General features: G+C 43.5%; 2 protein-coding genes across 6 annotated transcripts in view; one reads left to right on the top strand and one right to left on the bottom strand.

Annotated features, from left to right (window-relative positions):
- Positions 1-77: 77 nt before the first annotated feature.
- LOC110531856 (ECSIT signaling integrator) lies at positions 78-4,985 on the bottom strand. Its single transcript, XM_021615321.3, has 8 exons — positions 4,776-4,985; positions 4,210-4,302; positions 3,756-3,917; positions 2,206-2,617; positions 1,777-2,058; positions 1,199-1,347; positions 896-1,001; positions 78-740 (listed from the first exon to the last, which is right to left on the bottom strand). The coding sequence occupies exons 1-8, from the start codon at positions 4,902-4,904 to the stop codon at positions 481-483; spliced, it is 1,593 nt and encodes a 530-aa protein (XP_021470996.3). The 5' UTR covers positions 4,905-4,985; the 3' UTR covers positions 78-480.
- Positions 4,986-5,488: 503 nt separating this feature from the next.
- LOC110531857 (echinoderm microtubule-associated protein-like 3) overlaps positions 5,489-19,723 on the top strand; it is a 32,435-nt gene continuing 18,200 nt past the window's right edge. For 2 of the 5 annotated variants that reach the window (XM_090183956.1, XM_090183958.1), the window contains exons 1-2: positions 5,489-5,814; positions 5,924-6,035. In XM_090183956.1, coding sequence (XP_090040082.1) covers positions 6,011-6,035 — 25 coding nt within the window. In that variant the 5' untranslated portion in view covers positions 5,489-5,814; positions 5,924-6,010. Of the gene's footprint in view, positions 5,815-5,838; positions 6,036-19,723 lie in introns of those variants that run through there. The other 3 variants (XM_090183957.1, XM_090183960.1, XM_090183959.1) reach the window with 3 other exon arrangements.

A 19,723-nucleotide genomic window follows, 5' to 3' on the forward strand; every position in this document is an offset into this window, starting at 1 on the left:
ATCAAGTAAGGTGGGCTGGGAGAGGCCTGTGAAACATGTTACCATCCATCTTACATGCCATACAAAAGAAACATCTATAGAAATAAATTCATTTATTGTTTTGTGTTGATTTGAGCATGTCTTGACACGGTGCAAATGCAAAGTTCCTTCAAGAGTCTTATCAAAGGCATTCTAACAGAAACATCACATGAGTTGAGGGCATCGGGTTACAGCCGTACATATTATCTACAGTATTTTCTCAATCGCTAACTTAAGCTTGGTTTCTTGAAAGATCCTAAATGAGTTGACTATAGGTGGGTACATTATAATTAGGTATTAAACCCAGTTTAACTTGAAGACATCCTATGATTACCAGATGTTATGATGAGGGCCAGAAGTGACCTGACAAGAAGAACTCCCGTGTTCTGACAAATGCGCTGTGACAGAAAGCTAGCTCTCCGGGTAATCTCTGGTAGTGAAGTGAGCTGTATCATAGTCCTGTCACTGCTTCACTCCCTGGCTACGCTGATGCTCCTCCTCCACCACAATATCCATCTCTGCCTCCTCTTCGCCCTCCTCCCTGTACCCGGGTCCTGGGTCTGCCACTCCCTGGAGCTCCCTGGGTCCGGCCTCCAGGCGGAACAGGGTAGGGACGCGGCCCAGGGTGGGGTTGGTCTCCTGCAGGCCTGAGATCCATTGGTTCAGGGTGGCCTGATCCCCCTGGCTCGTCATACACATGGCGAACACCGGCCCTTCGTCCACTGCAGAAAACAAGACGTATATCCTTTACTACACGCCCCTGCAACCTCAAAGTCCCGTACGGATTCCTGCAGCTGTGCCCAGCATCACTTTAGTTGGCGAGATATCTAAAGCGTTGCCGAATTGAACTGATTAGGTCCTAGGTGTTTCATCTTACCGTCTTCCACGTCGAAGCTGTCGTCGTCCCCCATGTCCCGGTCCAAGTCCAGGTCCAGCTGGAGAGGGTAGTCGAAACACCTCTCAGGGTCGTAAGACTCCTCCACCTGACAGGGTGAAAACAAATCAACAAATCAAGCAAAAACGTACAATAACACTATTGTAATAAATAGTACGGGACAGATACTACTGAGGCAATATTCATCATCAAAATGATGACATTGCAAATGCTACCGTTAAAATATACACCATTATTTACAAATATATTCCTTTGCCTTTAACAGAGTTGCACAGGGTCTCCCACCTTCTCCTCAGGGGGCAGTGGGTCAGCCCTGAGTATGTAGTAGTAGACACAGATCTTCCTCAGCCACAGGGGGAAGGGGCCCTCCACAAACACAGGCCTGTTGGGGTTATGTTTAGCCAGCAGCTCCATCTGGTCTGGGCTCTGGATCCCTAACACAGGGGGAAAGGGCAGAGAGGTAGGAATTAACATTGAGAAGACAGAAACAACGTTTATCATATGTTTGCAACCCCCAATACAGGGGTGTCAAACTTATTCCACGGAGGGTCTAGTGTCTGCTGGTTTTTCCTTTCAATTAAGCTCTAGACAACCAGGTGAGGAGAGTTCCTGACTAATCAGTGACCTTAATTCATAACTGCTCCCTAGGCGCTGAAGACGTGGATGTCGATTAAGGCAGCCCCCCCCCCCCCCCCCCGCACCTCTGACTCAGAGGGGTTGGGTTAAATGCATTCAGTTGTACAACTGACCAGGTATCCCTCTGTGGAATGAGTTTGACACATGCTCTAATACCATTGGGAAAAAAAAACTTGGATTCAGATCAGAGTTTGTATGTAAAAGGAGAGGGAACTTTGATTATCTACCTACGACGTGTGGGAAGGTGATCTCCTCTCCTGACTCAGAGATGTCGGTACAGGGCATCTGGTAGACGGTGACCTTAGCGTCCAGGTCGTTGGCGATGCGGTTGAGACTGAGCCGGGCCAGATCTACAGGATCCTCGGGGAGTTGCAGGGGGACGGGGAAGGGGTTGGCGTGCTTGAACTTGGGGAACCAGTACATGATGCGCTGGTACTTCCTCATTGGGTGGCTCTTGTCCCCGAAGATCTGGACAATCAGGACCTTACTTTCGACATTTGGCATGATACCTGATGACACAACAAAATTAATGTATGACAAAAAGGGGTCTGTCAATAAAAAGACACTAGCTCCTTATTTTAATGGTTTAAAAAGACACTGTTCTGAAAAACAATTGTTGGCCCAATCTCTCACTCACACGTCCCCTCCCCACCCACCATAGTTCTCCATCTGTTCCAGCAGTTGCACCCCACACTCCTGCTGTCGGGGGTAGTGGTTGAACATGCGCTGGATAAAATTCCTGGGGACAAACACCTCCTTGGGAAAGACATCCAACAGCTTGTTGTAGACTGTAAGGTCCCGTTCCACACCAAACTCTGGCATCTTCTTCAAGGCAGCGTATATGAACTCTACGTGACCCCGACGCCGTATGTCCCTCTTACTGAAGACATCCACCACTCTGTTGAAGGTAGCCTTAGTCTTGGCCTCCCTGGCCACCCTCTCAAACAGGTCATCGTGAGTGATCAGTGACTTGTCCTTCTTTATTCTATCCTCATGCTCTTCACCAGGGTCTGTGGGTACAGGCTGGCTCTTATAACATCCAGGGCTGCCATGGAAACGCCTGAGTGCCTGTTGATAACGAAGAAATACATTGGCGAGGAGATACAAGCAGTCGACATAGTTCTAACAAAATGCATAAAAGGTTAACTTGATATTGTCGTCATCCTAACCCTACAATTGAGCATAATGATCATTATCAACTCAAAAACAGACTACCATGATGTGATTAACTGGGAAACTTCCTAAAGGTTTCACCCTTGGTCCCCTTGAGATGTTTTTGTGTGCATTGTTAACACTCCAAAGGGACTCAGAACCCTCAAAAATATCCCCCGAAGCGAACCAAACTGAGAGCATCTGGAACGTTCGGTTTGCTTGAATTTCGCGGTCCGGTTCCCTTTTTTAGGCCAATGTGAACACAAAGCACCCCAGGTTCGCTTGTGATTATTCCCGCACCACACACTAGACTACTTCAACACCGTTTCCCCTACCTTAAACCCTCACATTGGTGCCACAAAAGAGAGAAAATTATGTTGTGCAGGCTTGCGGAAAAAACGTGTGCCGTTTTTCGACATTGAAAAAAAAAAGACAAAAAATGTGTGGTGTTTTTAGTGCAAGATTATTTGTTTGCAATATGTGATATTTTGTATAGACGATGAGAGCTTCATAAACTGTTCATTAATTGTGGGGTTGGAATAATGCGAGAGAAGACAACATACGCGGTGAGAATCATAACCGTACAACATCAATTCTAGCTCTTAAAGGCGCAGTAGCCTACATTGGGTGTACCATTTTCAATTAGAGCATTATTTCACCTGCTGTTATTCTTCTGCCATTCATTCTGTTACCAGTAATATTGACATGTTAATATTATCTTCTGATTGCATTTAGTTAAAAGATTAGACATAATTGTAATCTATTAGCTTCCAAAATGCAAGCAGGTATAGCTAGCTAGCTGCCCGATAACACGTTCTGATGGAATGGCTTGTCCTGCACTTTGTAAAAACCTTCCCTAAACATAGCAATGTGAATTCAAAAGAGGACTCGAACCACAAAATAGGTGAAGTGAACTGGCAAGAGTTGAGTTCCTCGTTTAAAGGCAAGGGCAGTGTGAATAAAAAGAGACCTGAGATCTTAAGCTTCTTATTTTTCTTACCCTGGAGTTTACTTTAAAGAGGACTATATTTGACCCCCCTCGGGAGTGCCTTACCTGACCACGTGTGTTGTGTACTGTTATTTGGGACAGTGCTGTGGCTGGCTGAAGCAGGGCAGCATGCTGGACAGCTGCTCTGACAGAGGGGGCCAGGAACCCCACACTCTGGAGCCGTAGTAGACAGCGGGCACAGTTCATGGTACATGCATCATGTGGATCCTAAGAGAAAACAGTGACATGATGAATAAGATAAGCAGATGGGACAAATAGCACATGTACACTATTATACATCTGCATCCGCATGATTATTGTTACAAATTGCAAGCACATAAGTGCAGTCTGCTGATCAACCTCTGTGGTTTTGAGGGTTGCATGACACAATCATTGACAGTAAGAGACAACCGACATACTGTAACGCACTGTGGAACGCTAGTTAACTAAGTACTTATCTTCACGCTAGCTATAAGTGTTCAAGTTATCAACTTGTGTGTGAAAGAAGCCCGATACTTACACGGGGACGTGAAAGGGTGAGGTTAATCTCCTTTGTATCTCCTTCAGTCTCCTTCAGACATGTCTCTCCATGGGCACCTCCATGTTGAAACCGCTGTGGTATAAAGGACCAGAGATATTACAGAATGCATGAGATAGGAATCCCATTTGGTAATGAATGGAGGAACGTATAACACGCGTAATTTTTTTAATGATTTTTTTTCATCTTTATTTAACCAGTTAGGCTAGTTGAGAACAAGTTCTCATTTACAACTGGCCAATATAAAGCAAAGCAGGTGCGACACAAACAACAACACAGAGTTACACATGGAATAAACAAAAGTACAGTCAATAATACAATAGAAAAATACTATATCCAGTGTGTGCAAATGAGGTAGGATAAGGGAAGTAAGGCAATAATAGACAATAGTGGCGAAATAATTACAATATAGCAATTTAACACTGGAGTTATAGATGTGCAGAATAGTCAGGGTATGAGTCGAGAAACCTGCCTATTTTTCTTTAAAGTATATGATGTCATGATTCAAAAGCTATACGATATTATAGAGAACAAGTTAATTATCTCACATCTCGGAAAATAGTTGTAATGTTGTACTTTTTGAGCAAACGCCCAATTGACTCCCATTCACATCTTGAAGGAGAGCTCTCATTGTCCCATAATCGCCCAGAATACAAGGTGACACATTGACGACGCATGGGCAACGTACACAATACTCGTTATTACGAGTTTTCCATCTCCTCAAAAGTGTTTCTGTAAGAATGCCGGGTGCATTTCCTGTTTCAACCACGTTTTCATTCCCCCATAATAACAGAAACAAGGACGCCGACTTCCATTCCGCCATCATTTGTACATGCGGTACACAAACACGCCACCAGGCGGCAGGAAATCTATGAAAATCTAATCAGTTGAACTGAACTTTTGGACGACTGGGGGGTGTAACCAATGATTTATATATGCACTAGATGAATTATTTTGGGGGCACTGTGTTGAAGCCACCTCACCTCCATACTGGCACTCCCTTACCGTGTATTTTTTTGGGGGAAACTATAGAAATGCACTTATTAATGTCTACATTCGTTTCTGCCATGTTTATTCTATTACAGACACTTTAACATTATATTATGTGAGCTAAACACAAATAAAAAATGAAAGACAAATATTTACCAACAGTATCATTTTTTTAGATGACTGTTACTGTCCCCACTACAACAACAAAATACTTAAATACATGTAATTTTGTCTATGAAACATTTAATTGAAATAATGTAGAATCACATTAATTCCTATGGAGGACTGCTCCTACTGGGGAGTGCCAATATGGCCGACCAGTTTCTTTAGAGCCTTTCAATGGCCAATACATGGCGTTAGCAATCCAGTGTTTATATACATCATGATGTGTATGTAACCCAAAAAGTTGTTACAAGTTTCAGTAAGGAGCATATTATTGCATGCACGTGTAGTCATATAAAAACGAGGCGATAGTTAACCTATCATTGTCTCCAGGATAATATTTTTGGCAATTCTAGTGCGGTGTGCATGTGAATCTATTGGGCGATTGTGCATTTGCCCACCAGATGCTCAGCTCATTTCCTGGATTTATGTACAGTAAGTATTTGAGTGAATTTTTTTAGGTCAATCCTCTCCGGCAACTGCGTACGTTCGTTGCCATGCGTGCCTCCTCTCTTTTCTCAAGAACGACTTCTGACACCCTCAGGTAAAGCAGCGGCATACAGTATGGAAAATACACCAAAAAACAAACTTCACTACTAGAAAACAGTAAATAACTCCTGGACAATCAATCATGGATGGTTCTACGAATAGTCTAGGTAAGTCCAGCATTTAAAATGTATTTTTAGGTAACTTTATATTTATTTAATTTTAAGTAGACTACACAGTAAATTGGCCTGTGTTACCTAGTTTAGATTTTTCATTGTAACATTTCTAGTGTTGATGGTGTAAATTAAAAGAACCTCAGTGTAATCCCAATGCAGCTGTTTTTTATCTCTATCAAATCATTTCTGGGTAACAATTTAAGTACCTTGATGTGATAGTTTTCAATTAAAATTGGCAAAAATAAACAAAAATAGATTCTATTTCTCAAGCAAAAATGTTGCTAGGACTTCCTGGGCATGGTCTGAGAGAGGGGCCTAATTGGCGGAACTGAACGGGAGGGATGTGTAACCTGAACTAGCTATTATGATTGGCAGAGAGGAGGGCAAACTCTCTGAATTTATACAGGCAGTCCAAAAAACCCACCCTGCAAAACAAGCTAACATTTCATGCAGTATTTTTAAACACATCCAACAGGAAAAGTGTATTATCATAATTTTCATAATAAAACAGTATTTCAACCTCATGTGGAAATGTATGTAAAACACAGAAAAAAAATCGTTTTTGACTCCTCTGCCCCTTTAATAATCAGAGTTGAACCAAAACCACAGCTATATTTTATCAAATTTCCCAGCATGCTCAATTGCAGGTTGATTTTGTAAAACATTTTTTTGGGGGGGGGTTTGTTTCAATGTTTTTGCATGCACATTGATTCATTAATCTTATGCTAATCAATTATAAATAACACATTTTTCTAAACTAATCCTATCTGTTACTAGGTCTTATTGCACCCCTTACTGAAATTATTTAGATGATTTAGGTAGTCTAATACACCACGTGAATACTTGATTGTCAAACCGCTCATTGCAGTCTGCATTCCAATTCATCCCAAAGGTGTTCAATGGGGTTGAGGTCAGGGCACTGTGCAGGCCAGTCAAGTTCTTCCACACTGATCTCGACAAACAATTTTTGTATGGACCTCGCATTGTGCATTGGGGCATTGTCATGCGGAAACAGGAAAGGACCTTCCACAAACTGTGGCCTCAAAGTTGTAAGCACAGAATCGTCTAAAATGTCATTGAATGGTGTAGCGTTAATATTTCACTTTGCTGGAACTAAGGGGCCCAGCCCGAACCATGAAAAACTGCCCCAGACAATTATTCCTCCTCTCCATATTTTACAGTTGCCATTATGCAGTGGGGTAGGTAGTGTTCTCCTGGCATCCGCCAAACCCAAATTCGTCAGTCGGACTGCCAGATGGTGAAGCGTGATTCATCACTCCAGAGAACAGGTTTCCACTGCCCCAGAGTCCAATGGCGGCGAGCTTTACACCACTCCAGCCACCGCTTGGCATTGCGCATGGTGATCTTAGGCTTGTGTGCGGCTGCTCGACCATGAAAAACAGCCCCAGACCATTATTCCTCCTCTACCATATTTTACAGTTGGCACTATGAAGTGGGGTAGGTAGAGTTCTCCTGGCATGAATCTCCTGACCAACCGTAATTGAGCTGACGTTGGTTCCAGAGGCAGTTTGGAACTCTGTAGTGAGTGTTGCAACCGAGGAAACATGATTCTTACTTGCTTTAGCACTCAGCGGTCCCGTTCTGTGATCTTGTGTGGCCTACCATGATGTGTCTGAGCTCTTCAGTATGGGCCATTCTACTACCAATGTTTGTCTATGGAGATTGCATGACTATGTGCTAAATTGTATACACCTGTCAGCAACTAGTGTGGCTGAAATAGGCGAATCCACTAATTTGAAGGGGTGTCCTCGTACTTTGGGTCGTGTAGTGTATCTTGGTTTTCCTAATCCCGGGCAGTCTTTCTGAATGCAGGTTGCGGCTGAATAAAACATGTAAAACGTTGGATATCCCCACTCTGGCTGGATTCCAATAGGAATTAAGTCACTTTTCAAGCCAGCATAATGTAAGTTACAGGCCTGATGTGGCCTGTAAACCATGAGTTTCAGGCCACTGAATTAAGGTTAAACTAGGCCCTTAAAATACAGCCTTATGAAATACATATTCTATTGTCTTAAATACATTTATTTTAATGATTACATATTCACTTAGGATTTCACTAGGTGAAGGCCACAGGTCTGAAAATGAATGAATGCAACAACCATTTCTCTGTCACTGACAAACACAGTCATGGATGGTAACTCACTCGCAATTCACTCTCAAGGCAAGGCACACTGAGAAATATGCAAATAAGGCTTTACACGAAGCAAAGTGTTAATTTAACCCTGAAAAGTGTGGCCCCATATAGACACTGGAACAGTGTGACATTAAACAGTCTGCGTTGATTTAACACTTGAGAATTTGCTGTGTGCTTTTTCACCTGTCAAGCCCACTCCATAGAACAGTTACGTCTGGGGGTTTATCAGTTTGCAAATTACAAAACAGCATGTAAACTTCATGTGCATAATATGCAATTGCAAAACGGAAAACATATGTTTGCAATTGTTATAAATGAGCAACATCCATTTGATGATAACCTAAGGCCAGGGATTTTTTATTGCAAAAACACTCTTGATAGTACAACATGTTCTTGCTCACTGTTTTCAATCACGAAATTGCACTTTGTTGTATCCTATAGACAGGTGGGAAACCAAGTAACCTCGATCCCCCCCATAGTCTCTCCGGAGATCGGGTGTGTGAGGTTCAAGTGAATGGAATGGCAGGCGTGGGAACTGAATGTTATCTTGAATGTTACTTTGTTTCTCACCCAAATGGATAGGAGGCCACAAAGTATCAAGTTCCATTTTCGATGCCAACGAATTACCCGGATGCCAGATTTTCCCCTTGGTTCTGTGTCTGTCTCTCTACAGTTACTGTCGTTGTTGGACCTCCAGCTGCACCAGAGCAACTTCAGATGTTCCTAGGTTGAGCAAGAGAGGAGCTCATTAAAAAGTCATTTGCAGGCCCTCCCGGGTGGCGCAGTGGTTAAGGGCGCTGTACTGCAGCGCCAGCTGTGCCACCAGAGACTCTGGGTTCGCGCCCAGGCTCTGTCGTAACTGGCCGCGACCGGGAGGTCCGTGGGGCGACGCACAATTGGCCTAGCGTCGTCCGGGTTAGGGAGGGTTTGGCCGGTAGGGATATCCTTGTCTCATCGCGCACCAGCGTCTCCTGTGGCGGGCTGCGCGCTAACCAAGGTTGCCAGGTGCACAATGTTTCCTCCGACACATTGGTGCGGCTGGCTTCCGGGTTGGATGAGCGCTGTGTTAAGAAGCAGTGCGCATGGCTCTCGACAACAAGTCTGTGGCTGTTATGCTAATTGTTTATGCCTCCTTTTTTTTGCACCTTTGACAATGGAACTTTTACTGCTTCTATAATGACGGAAGTACAATGTGCCATTGTGCCACATCTGTTGCTGTCCCAACTCATGTGCTGATGTTTCGTTTACAGTCTTGTAAAATAGTGGGCGGTTAGGCACACAGGGGAACACACAGCACAGATCTAGGATCAGCTCACCCGACAGCAATCAACCATTTGAGGGCTTAAGAAACAAAACTGCCCTCAGATCAGCGCTATGTGTTATTCAGTAAGAAGGATTGGGGTGTCGGTGTGAGTCCGCAAGTTTACATTCAGGGGTCATTGTCTGCCTCTGTGGGTGTTAGGCTGAACTGTCCATCAAATCACCTTCGTCTCTGTGTCTCTCTCCACGGCAAGCTGACACTACCATGCTGCTCAGTCACCAATCACAAATCAATGCTGACGAGGGTCTAAGAACTTGTCAATGTCCGATAACTTCATTCAATACTGCATTTTCATTGCAGTTTATAATTGTGTTTCTTACAAATTGCAAATCGGTTCATTGTTCTGACAAGATCTGTGTCCCAGTCCCTCGAGTACCCTGAGCTGTTACATTAATCACCCATATAAAGCCGAAATCTACCGTAAACATATATATTTTTTAAACTTAACTTCAGATATGTTTTAAGTTGAGAGAGAAAAAGGTAGGGGCTTTTAACAGTTGACTATATCCAGAAGCTCTTTGCACTACCATCGTCTCTGTGTGTGTGTGTGTGTGTGTGTGTGTGTGTGTGTGTGAGATCATACCTCTATTTCTGTAAGATTTATGCTGCCTGTACAAGCAGTTCAACAGAATACTTCATAGCTTTGTTATCTGCAAGCAAAGCAAGTCTGGTCTTGCATAATTTCCCTCTGATTTAGACTTGGCATCACAATCAGCTCAGTGACAGTGTTGACCCCAAACTGCTCAAGAGAAATTTCCTTGTGCTTTTTTAAAAATGTTTATTTTTAGATTGCTTAGATCCCCTTCATCTTGTGTTTAGCCTCAATATTTGCGGCCAATGTTTAATCTTCAGCCGGCATCAAGTACATAGTATTATATGGTAGGCTTTGGTGAGGGTGTGTTATGGATTGATGAAGATGAAAGTCCACAGTTACCGCCATTCAATCAGACAATTCTACTCTGAATTCTCTCACACGATAATAAAAAATAAAAATAAATATTTGGACAGGGAGGTATACCAGCAGGCAGTGAGGGTGAGACCGTGAGTGTTCGACTGTGATATGTCTGTCTGTTTTCGGGTTCAGAGTGACGAGTTAGACTGAAGACCGCATCGCCCACCGCCCGTGCAGGGGAGTACAGTACGGCACAGGGATGTGTTGTGGTGGCGACGTGCTCGTGATCACACGGCTCCCGGGGACGAGTGACGGGGACGGACGCTCTCTGTCGGTGGTGACGCTGCCAGGGTGGTGGTGTTCACAGGAAGGAGCTGACAGGGTGGGCGAACTGTGGGAAGACGCTGTGTGTCTGTGTATGTGAGAGAGAGACTCAACCAGCTGTCACTGCAGACTCTTCCCGAGAGTCTGGGTTGGAAGAATATCCACTTCTCAAATTAGACTCTTTGAAACGACAATGAAATAACAATGATCAATCAATCCCATTTATTTGACACATCCCTTTCTACCATCAGCAGTTGTCACAATGTGCTTATAAAGACGCCCGGTCTAAAACACCATTGAGCAAACAATGCAGATGTTGAAGAAAAGTGTCTAGGAAAAACTCCCTAGAAAGGACCTAGAGAGGAACCAGGCTCCAGGGGGAGGTCCTCTTCTGGCCGTGCCGGGTGGAGATTATGATAAATCACTCAAATAGGCCCAAAATATGAAGGTGACCTTCTAGATATATAGGAAATTGACTTTGATACAGCAACATAAGAATAAAGTGGAATTGGAGAAGAGTGAACATCTAAAAAACAAAGATTGAGACGATAGCGTCCCCATAACCGTTAAACCACTACCTTGATTTAAAAAGTACTTTTTCCTTGAATGAAACTACCGTTCTTCAAAAAGTCAGCCTGGGCAATAGTCTTTTTGAGAGGGAGCTGAGCAAATTGATTGAAACTTTCTCCAAATTGGATGAGAAAGGGAGCGGCTTGGGCAAATGCAGTCTGAACAAAGAGTCCGTTTTCTCTGTCCAAACCCGCTTGGCTCCTCATCAATAAGACCTTAGATGACCCAGGCCACTTAGCATATACAGTAAGTGATCGTGAAATTGAATACTAGAGCAACATCCTGCAAGGTTATAAACTAGCTAGAAACCTATCCAAACCTGGCCTCACCCAAGATTCAGTCGCAATTGTGTCGTTTTCTTTTCCTGCTAGTATTGTTGTTTTTATCAGCCAATAATCAGTGACGGTTCTGATCCGTCTTTGTGATAAGGCGTCAATCTCTGGAAAAACATTGGCTTAAACTGAGCCCTCGAATGACAATTTTGCAGTTTGAGGTGTTGAGGCGTTGTTAGTTTCTCACTCAATCACGGTCTTTCAGTCACTGCCATCAGGTCCGTATAAAGCCAGCAGGGAATGTTGTTTTAATTTCCTACCAGTATTGTCGTTTGTCAGCGTATCGTCTTTGTGATGCTTCTGATCTGTCTTTGTGATATGTCGTTCAACCCTGGACAAACATTGGCTTTGACTGAGTGCTTGAGTAACAATTTGAAGTATGAGCTTCTCACTGTCATCGAGGGAGCGCGGGGGAGGGAGAGGGTGTCACTCACTCACTCACTCACTCACTCACTCACTCACTCACTCACTCCAATCAGACCAGAGACCACACTCTAATTCAGCTCTTTAGCTGTGGCCAACTCTCGATTGCTTCCAGCCCCGTCCAGTCAGCCATTGTGAATCTCTCCTCTCCAGCTTCTTCTAAACGACTGTGACTCACCCTCAGGCCAGTTGTAACGACAAAAAAAAACAAGAAGCAGGGAAATGTGTAATAGCTGTGTGTGGTGTGCATGCTTGTTGGGCTACGTTTACACGGAAAGCCCAATTATTGGCAAAAGAGCTGAAAGATTAGAGTTGGGCTGCCTGTACACTTGTGCATGTGACCGTGTGTGTGTGTGTGTGTGTGTGTAAGCAAACAACCCTCGCTGGTTCTCTTTAACAAAGTACAGCATTATTGCACTGGAAGAAAGGAAACATGTCCCCCTCTTCCCTTTCACCTCCTGGACATCCTATTCCCATCTGTTGCTCCCGTTCACAACTATAAATACCATACCTCCCCTAAAAACGGACCAAGAACACAAACCTCTAATTACTTCCCGATGTGTTCAGGAGTGCTATTGGCTACGTTCTTGAACATCCCCCTGAAAGTCAAAGCCTCTTCATGAATAAATGCATAGTTACGAGGTACACTATATATACAAAAGTATGTGGACACCCCTTCAAATGAGTGGATTCGGCTATTTCAGCCACACCTAATGCTGACAGGTGTATACAATTGAGCACAGAGCCATGCAATCTCCATATGAAATAACATTGGCAGTAGAATGGCCTTACTGAAGAGCTCAGTGACTTTCTACGTGGCATAGGATGCCACCGTTCCAACAAGTCAGTTTATCACATTTCTGCCTTGCTAGAGCTGCCCCGGTCAACTGTAAGTGCTGTTATTGTGAAGTGGAAATGTCTAGGCGCAACAATGGCTTAGCCACGAAGCGGTAGGCCACACAAGCTCACAGAACGGGAACACTGAGTGCCTGTCCTCAGTTCCAACACTACTACCGAGTTCCAAACTGCCTCTGGAACCAACGTCAGAGCAATAACTGTTGGAGCTTCATGAAATGGGTTTCCATGGCCGAGCAGCTACACACAAGCCTAAGATCACCGTGCGCAATGCCAAGTGTCGGCTGGAGTGGTGTAAAGCTCGCCGCCATTGGACTCTGGAGCAGTGGAAACTCGTTCTCTGGAGTGATGAATCACGCTTCACCATCTGGCAGTCTGAGAGACGAATCTGGGTTTGGCAGATGCCAGGAGAATGCTACTTGCCCCAATGCATAGTGCCAACTGTAAAGTTTGGTGGAGGAGGAATAATGGTCTGGGGCTGTTTTCATGGTTTGGGCTGCACAGAGCCCTGACCTCAACCCCATCGAACACATTTGGGATGAATTGTAACTCCAACTGCAAGCCAGGCCTATTCGCCCAATATCAGTACCCAATGTCACTAATGCCTTCACAGAAGAGTGGATGGAGGTTGTTATAGCACTAAAGGGGGACCAACTCCATGTTAATGCCCATGATTTTGGAATGAGATGTTCGACGTGCAGGTCTCCACATACTTTTGGTCATGTAGTATATCTTACAGTAACTCTCCTTTGCGAGTGCAGACCTACCTAGAGCAATGCAATCTGGGACTGCAAGTGCCCAACTGTACCTTTTGTACATGCCAACTGTACCTGCAAGTGCCCAACCAGGCCCAACTGTATCCTTTAAAAAATGGCTAAGGTCTCTCACCCAATTGTTATGGTGAAGACGTTATAGGTACCACACCGGCACACCCACTGGTTGCTGTAGGAGTGTTATGGCAGAGACTGTTTTCCATGAAAAATGTACTCCGAACACTAGCTTTTATAGGTACATGTATTGAAATGGAGCTCTTTATTATCGGTTTCATTAGTGGTGGCAGTTTTAATGGTTAGCATTAGCAACAGCAGCTGTAGGGCTACCAGGAGAGGGCTAATATTGCTAGGCTAACCTTACATACAGTATATTGGCATTCATGCAATTGCTCAAAGATTCTGCCCACGTTCTTGGCTACATCTTTCATAACCCCCTATGACTCAGAAGCCATGTTTGCTTAGATCAGACCTGTGATTATTGGCATGAAATACTAGTATGGCTCCTTTCACAACAGATAGTGCACTATCATTATCTTTAATATCTGTGTTCATTAAAATAGATTAACGCTAATGTTCAAAGCCCTTTGATTCAGAGGTGCAGGCCCACACAATCTGAGGTTAATCAAGACACACTCTACCTTATACACACACTGTCATACAATGTTTGTCCTGTGCAAAGTTTACGTCATTCATTTGTGTATGAAGTTAAGCCCCTTTCCTGCAGAAACACTGGGGTTGTGGGAGTGTTGTTGCCTCATGAGATTGTTTCTGTACATGTGTTTGCCTGAAGTTAGGATGTGATAGTCATTCTCTGTGTGTGTGTTAATGGTGCGTGGGTCAGCTGTTTTTGTTTGTTTGTTTTTTTCTTCATCCGCCCTGCAATAGCTGATAACCCATCCGCAACCGCCAGACTATACCGTGGATTCGGAAGGGGTTCAGACCCCTTGACTTTCTCCACATTTTGTTACGTTACAGCCTTATTCTAAAATGGATTAAATAGTCCCCCCCCACCCCATAATGACAAAGCAAAAACAGGTTTTTAGACATTTTTGCAAACGTTTTAAAAAATAAACTGAAATATCATATTTACATTAGTATTCAGACCCTTTACTCATTACTTTGTTGAAGCACCTTCGGCAGCAATTACAGCCTCGAGTCGTCTTGGGTATGACCCTACAAGCTTGGCACACCTGTATTTGGGGAGTTTTCCCCATTCTACTCAGCAGATCCTCTCAGGCTCTGTCAGGTTGGATGGGGAGATTCGCTGCACAGGTATTTTTAGGTCTCTCCAGAGATGTTCGATCAGGTTCAAGTCCGGGCTCTGGCTGGGGCACTCAACAAAGCCACTCCTGTGTTGTCTAGGCTGTGTGCTTAGGGTTGTTGTCCTGTTGGAAGGTGAACCTTCGCCCCAGTCTGAGGTCCTGAGCACTCTGGAGCAGGTTTTCATCAAGGATCTCTCTGTACTTTGCTCCGTTCATCTTTCCCTCAACCCTGACTAGTCTTCCAGTCCCTGCCACTGAAAAACATCCCCACAGCATGATGCTTCACCGTAGGGATGGTGCAAGGTTTCGTCCAAACGTGACACTTGAGAGTTCTTTAAGTGCCTTTTGGCAAACTCCAAGTGGGCTGTCATGTGCTTTTTACCGAGGAGTGGCTTCCGTCTGGTCACTCTACCATAAAGATGTGATTGGTGGAGTGCTGCAGAGATGGTTTGTCCTTCTGGAAGGTTCTCCCATCTCCACAGAGGAACTCCTGTTAGAGTGACCATCGGGTTCTTGGTCACCTCCCTGACCAAGGCCCTTCTACCCCCAATTGCTCAGTTTGGCCGGGGCGGCCAGCTCTAGGAAGCTCTAGTGTGTGGTTCCAAACTTCTTTCATTTAAGAATGATGGAGGCCATCAAGTTGTAGAAAACAACTCAAGGATGATCAATGGAAACAGGATGCACCTTGAGCTCAATGTCGAGTCTCATAGTAAAGGGTCTGAATATGTGTAAATAAGGTATATCTGTTTCTTTTCTTGTATACATTTGAAAACATTTCCAAAAACATGTTTTTAGAGGGGTATTGTGTGTAGATGGATTAAAGAATTGGTTTTATTCCGTCCATTTTAGAATAAAGCTGTAACGTAACAAAATGTGGGAAAGAGAAGGCTTGTGAATACTTTCTGAATGCACCGTTTGTGATAGGCTAAAGTGAAAATCTGTGACCCGCACCCGACCCTAACCCACTAATATAGAAAATGCGCTGCGGGCCACAGTCAGAGACAGCGGAACGGGTTTTTGACAGGGGGTGCCGGATTTCTTTTGCCTGATTTAGATGTTTCTGCTTATAATTTCAGACATTTTGGTAGGCAATTTGTTTGTTGTTGTCAGTTTGTGTATAATTTAGATGCATGTAGCTTCTCTTCTGTCATTATATGTTACCCTAGAAGACTAAATAAACTCTTGCTCACCAAAGTAATGTCATAAATTGATGGAATGAATGCTTCAATTTAGTTGACATCTGTGAAGTTTTCTGTCGTCTCTGCAGAGTGAAGAGATTTAGGGACCGGGGTGAAAATGCAGTAGGTTAACTCTAAAAAAAAAAAAAAAAAACTGTAAACATTTTCTGTGCAAAATGTCCATATGACATCAATTTGACCGGTTGTAAATAGAAACATTTGAAAACGACTCAGACCCAACATGTTTCTGATAACATTTCAGTTTGGCTTGGATGTATATTTTATGTGGTTGAAATACTATCAACTTTCATGATACTAATAGAGATAGCACCTCTATATGAACAGAGGTTTAGTGCCACTTTACTTGGGGAGGACAGGCTCGTGGTTATGGCTGGAGCAGAATCAGTGGAATGGTTTCAAACATGTGCTTTGATGCCATTTCATTTGCTTTGTTCCAGCCATGATTATGAGCTGTCCTACCCTCCAGTCTCTACTGATACAGACGGTATTTAACGGCACATTCGCATTCTCTCAAGATGCTGAAATAAATAATATATCTCCACTCCTGTTCCTGAGTCCAAGTTTAGCCTACATTTTGTGTATCATTGTACTGCAAGAAATTCTTAATTTTGCAGGAGTTAATATATAGGCTCAGTTTACATTTAACCCAGTAGGCTACAGGTCCCTTGACATGGCATAGGCCTATTTGAAGTCCCCGTCTTGTGACTGTCAAATTTGTATGGCGCCTCACAATCTTCACACTTAACAAAGCCTGCACTGCTATCATCATCTTTTACCACTTAGCCAAATCGTTCCCAAACATTAATTTTCCGGTCTTTCTCTTTATTTTCAACTCTCCTTTCGCAGCTTTTCTCTTATTTAATTCAACTCTGACATTGACCTTTGTGCCTCCGTGGTTCGACCTGACATTTTTCTGCTCGTTCCCAAAAGTGATTGACGCGTAGGCTATCTGGCGCCTGACAGTTATGCCCCAAAGCTTAGGTTTACGCACTAATACCAGATAGCCTAAAATAATGAAATAAAAAGCCTACAGATATAAATTGCACACGAATGAGACATTTATGGACATTTTTATTCAATCCGCCACCCACTCGCCCTTCATCCACACAAAATCGAATGACCCTAAACCCTCCTGCCCTGTGACTATAACAGCGCGTGTGAGCGAGAACGAGCCTGGGAGAAAGCGAGTGATCAAACAATACTGCATGGAAGAGTGTATCGACAAGTGAATAGATCATGTTTCATTGCTCCTGTACACAGTCCATTGCATTGTCTCTCCCGTACGTTTTTAATTACTTGGTTACATTTTTGGCTACAAATTTTTTTGGGGGGGTTTTGTTTTGCTTAATGCTTCACGCACAGTTGATCAAGTCAGCTGAGATTTTCCAAAAGAGTTGGAAGGCTGGCTTTTGATTCTGGTTTAAAGCCAGCGGATTGGAGCAGATCCTAATTATTGTGTTACGATACAACTGAGTCCCATAAACCGTAAGCCCAATTCTGATATTTTTTTCCACTAATTGGTCTTTTGACCAATCACATCTAATGTGAAACGAGCAGCTCTTTTTCAGAACTGATCTGATTGGGCAAAAGATCAATTGTTAAAAAAAATCAGAATTAGGCTGCCTGTCTAAACTCGGCCATAGAGCCTCACAACCACATTGTTTAATCAAGACTCTGAGATTAGACTTCCTCGTTGTGCTGGTGAATATCAACATTCCTTAGTGGACATTGTGCCCTACCTCACCCACTTTTGAGTCAGGTGTTTCCTATCCTTAATTAGAGTACAGTAGTCTTGCTCTACCCGCTAAATTCTAAGACCTCTTCAAACAAATGTGTGTGAAGTCATGTTTGCCTGTGTATGTCATCATGACCAAGTTCATGGAGTTGAGAGAAGGAAAAAAAAAAACAGTTTGCCTCTGATTTTACATTGAAAGTGTGGAATTTCAACTGGCGAGAATATGTGTACTGTAGGTAATGTATCAAAACCATGGCATAGTGTCTAACACGCCGTTTTTAACCAGAGCCTTAGATATACAGTATATAGCTATGGTTCTAAAGTATAGACCTAAATGAATCCAAAAAACTTCTACTACTGTCATGTTAATATAACTGGAAGATATCTCTTTAGCGTCATTCTCTCATTTCCTTAATATTATACTGGGTGAAATGTCACTGTATTCTTCCATTGCTGTTGTTGTTCTGTCTCTGTGGTGTGTGTGTGTGTAGTGAGAGGCCTGGCTCTGCACACGGTTGGCCAAGTCCGTCTGAACACAGACAGCAGACAGAGACTCCCTCCCAGCAAGCCTCAAAGACCCCATTGTGTGTGTGGAGTGGAGCCATGGTTCTGGTCCAGAGATTGAGTGTGTGGGTGTATCGAATGAAGGCATCACTGGAATCCGTCTGTCTCTGAAAAGCGAAACAGTCTTGTCGGGCCTTAAGGCGAGGGATATATTCGTACTTTCAAGCCGATAAGCCAAACTGGTTCTCCTCTTGGGAGGACTTGCATGTTTGCTTGGCCACTGCATTCTTACCCAACCGTTTAAAGTGGTGTTTTTGCCTTACGAGCTAAGCAAGGCGAAACAGTCAAGTGGCTTTAGACATTCTTAAGAAATGCCTCGCCGAGTGCTCAGTAGTAAGTGGGTGAGAGGCACTCAGTCAGAACCACTCCTCTCCTCAATCCTCAAAAGGGAATAAGCCCACTTGCATTATAAATACTTATTATCAACAACAATGACTGTTAGACGATCGCTTGACTGCTACAGTGCTTGTGTCAGCATGAGGGTTGAGTAGTAGCATAGGCTATATCACCTGCAGTGACAGTAGGTAAAGGGTTTTAAGGAGGAAGGGAAAGTAACAATCTGTGAGTCACTTTCACACAATAAAGGAAACGATAAGCTCCCCAACTTGGATATGATGCATGGGAAGGCCTGGGGGAGGAGGAATAGGAAGGAGGTGGAGAAAGAGAGGAAGAATGTGGCAGTATTCCTAGTTGACGTTAACTGACAGTTGTGTGCGTCCTCTTGGAATGGACTTTGGAGAACGGAAGCCACACCCACTGGATGCCAGTTTGGCCTGGTATCAGTCATTGCATCACATGAACCCGCTGTGCCAGATTCTCAAGGTATATAAGCCTCTTCAACCCAGTAGATCGCAGAGCTGTTAAGGCATGTTTGGAACATGATTCATGGTGATACACCCACGTGGTCGGTTTTCATTTCATCCCACAGAAACACTGTTTTTTAAGTGCATCATCGAGATTCTTACAGATCCATATGCATGATACAGAATACGTAATTGTAATTCAAACCACCATGCACTTTGACATGTCAGGTGACCTATAGATGACTGTGTACTTGTTAAATCAATTCAAACGTTATTGTCATAGAACGTTTTACAAAAGTAGACCCGGAGAATCAGTCTATTTATCCATGATCAGGTTCTTAATCAAATCAGACGACTTAATCTTTCCCCAGACCCAGGGAGACATGACAGTTTTATTGGACTGCGTGGTCATTGGTCGGTATGGTTACCATAGCAACATGTGTCCAATTTATGGAGAAGGAAGTATTTCATAAA

The sequence above is a fragment of the Oncorhynchus mykiss genome, chromosome 9 (genome assembly GCF_057628025.1).
Source record: "Oncorhynchus mykiss isolate SJ-2025 chromosome 9, ASM5762802v1, whole genome shotgun sequence".
NCBI lineage: Eukaryota > Metazoa > Chordata > Actinopteri > Salmoniformes > Salmonidae > Oncorhynchus > Oncorhynchus mykiss.

Bases quoted from the DNA above. Each gene is read 5' to 3' on its own strand.
- LOC110531856 (XM_021615321.3), bottom strand. From the start codon at position 4,904: ATGCGTCGTCAATGTGTCACCTTGTATTCTGGGCGATTATGGGACAAT. The intron at 1,002-1,198 runs GTGGGAGACCCT...TCACCCTGTCAG, and splicing joins CACTGCCCCCTGAGGAGAAG to GTGGAGGAGTCTTACGACCC. The intron at 741-895 runs GTAAGATGAAAC...TGTTTTCTGCAG, and splicing joins CAGCTTCGACGTGGAAGACG to TGGACGAAGGGCCGGTGTTC.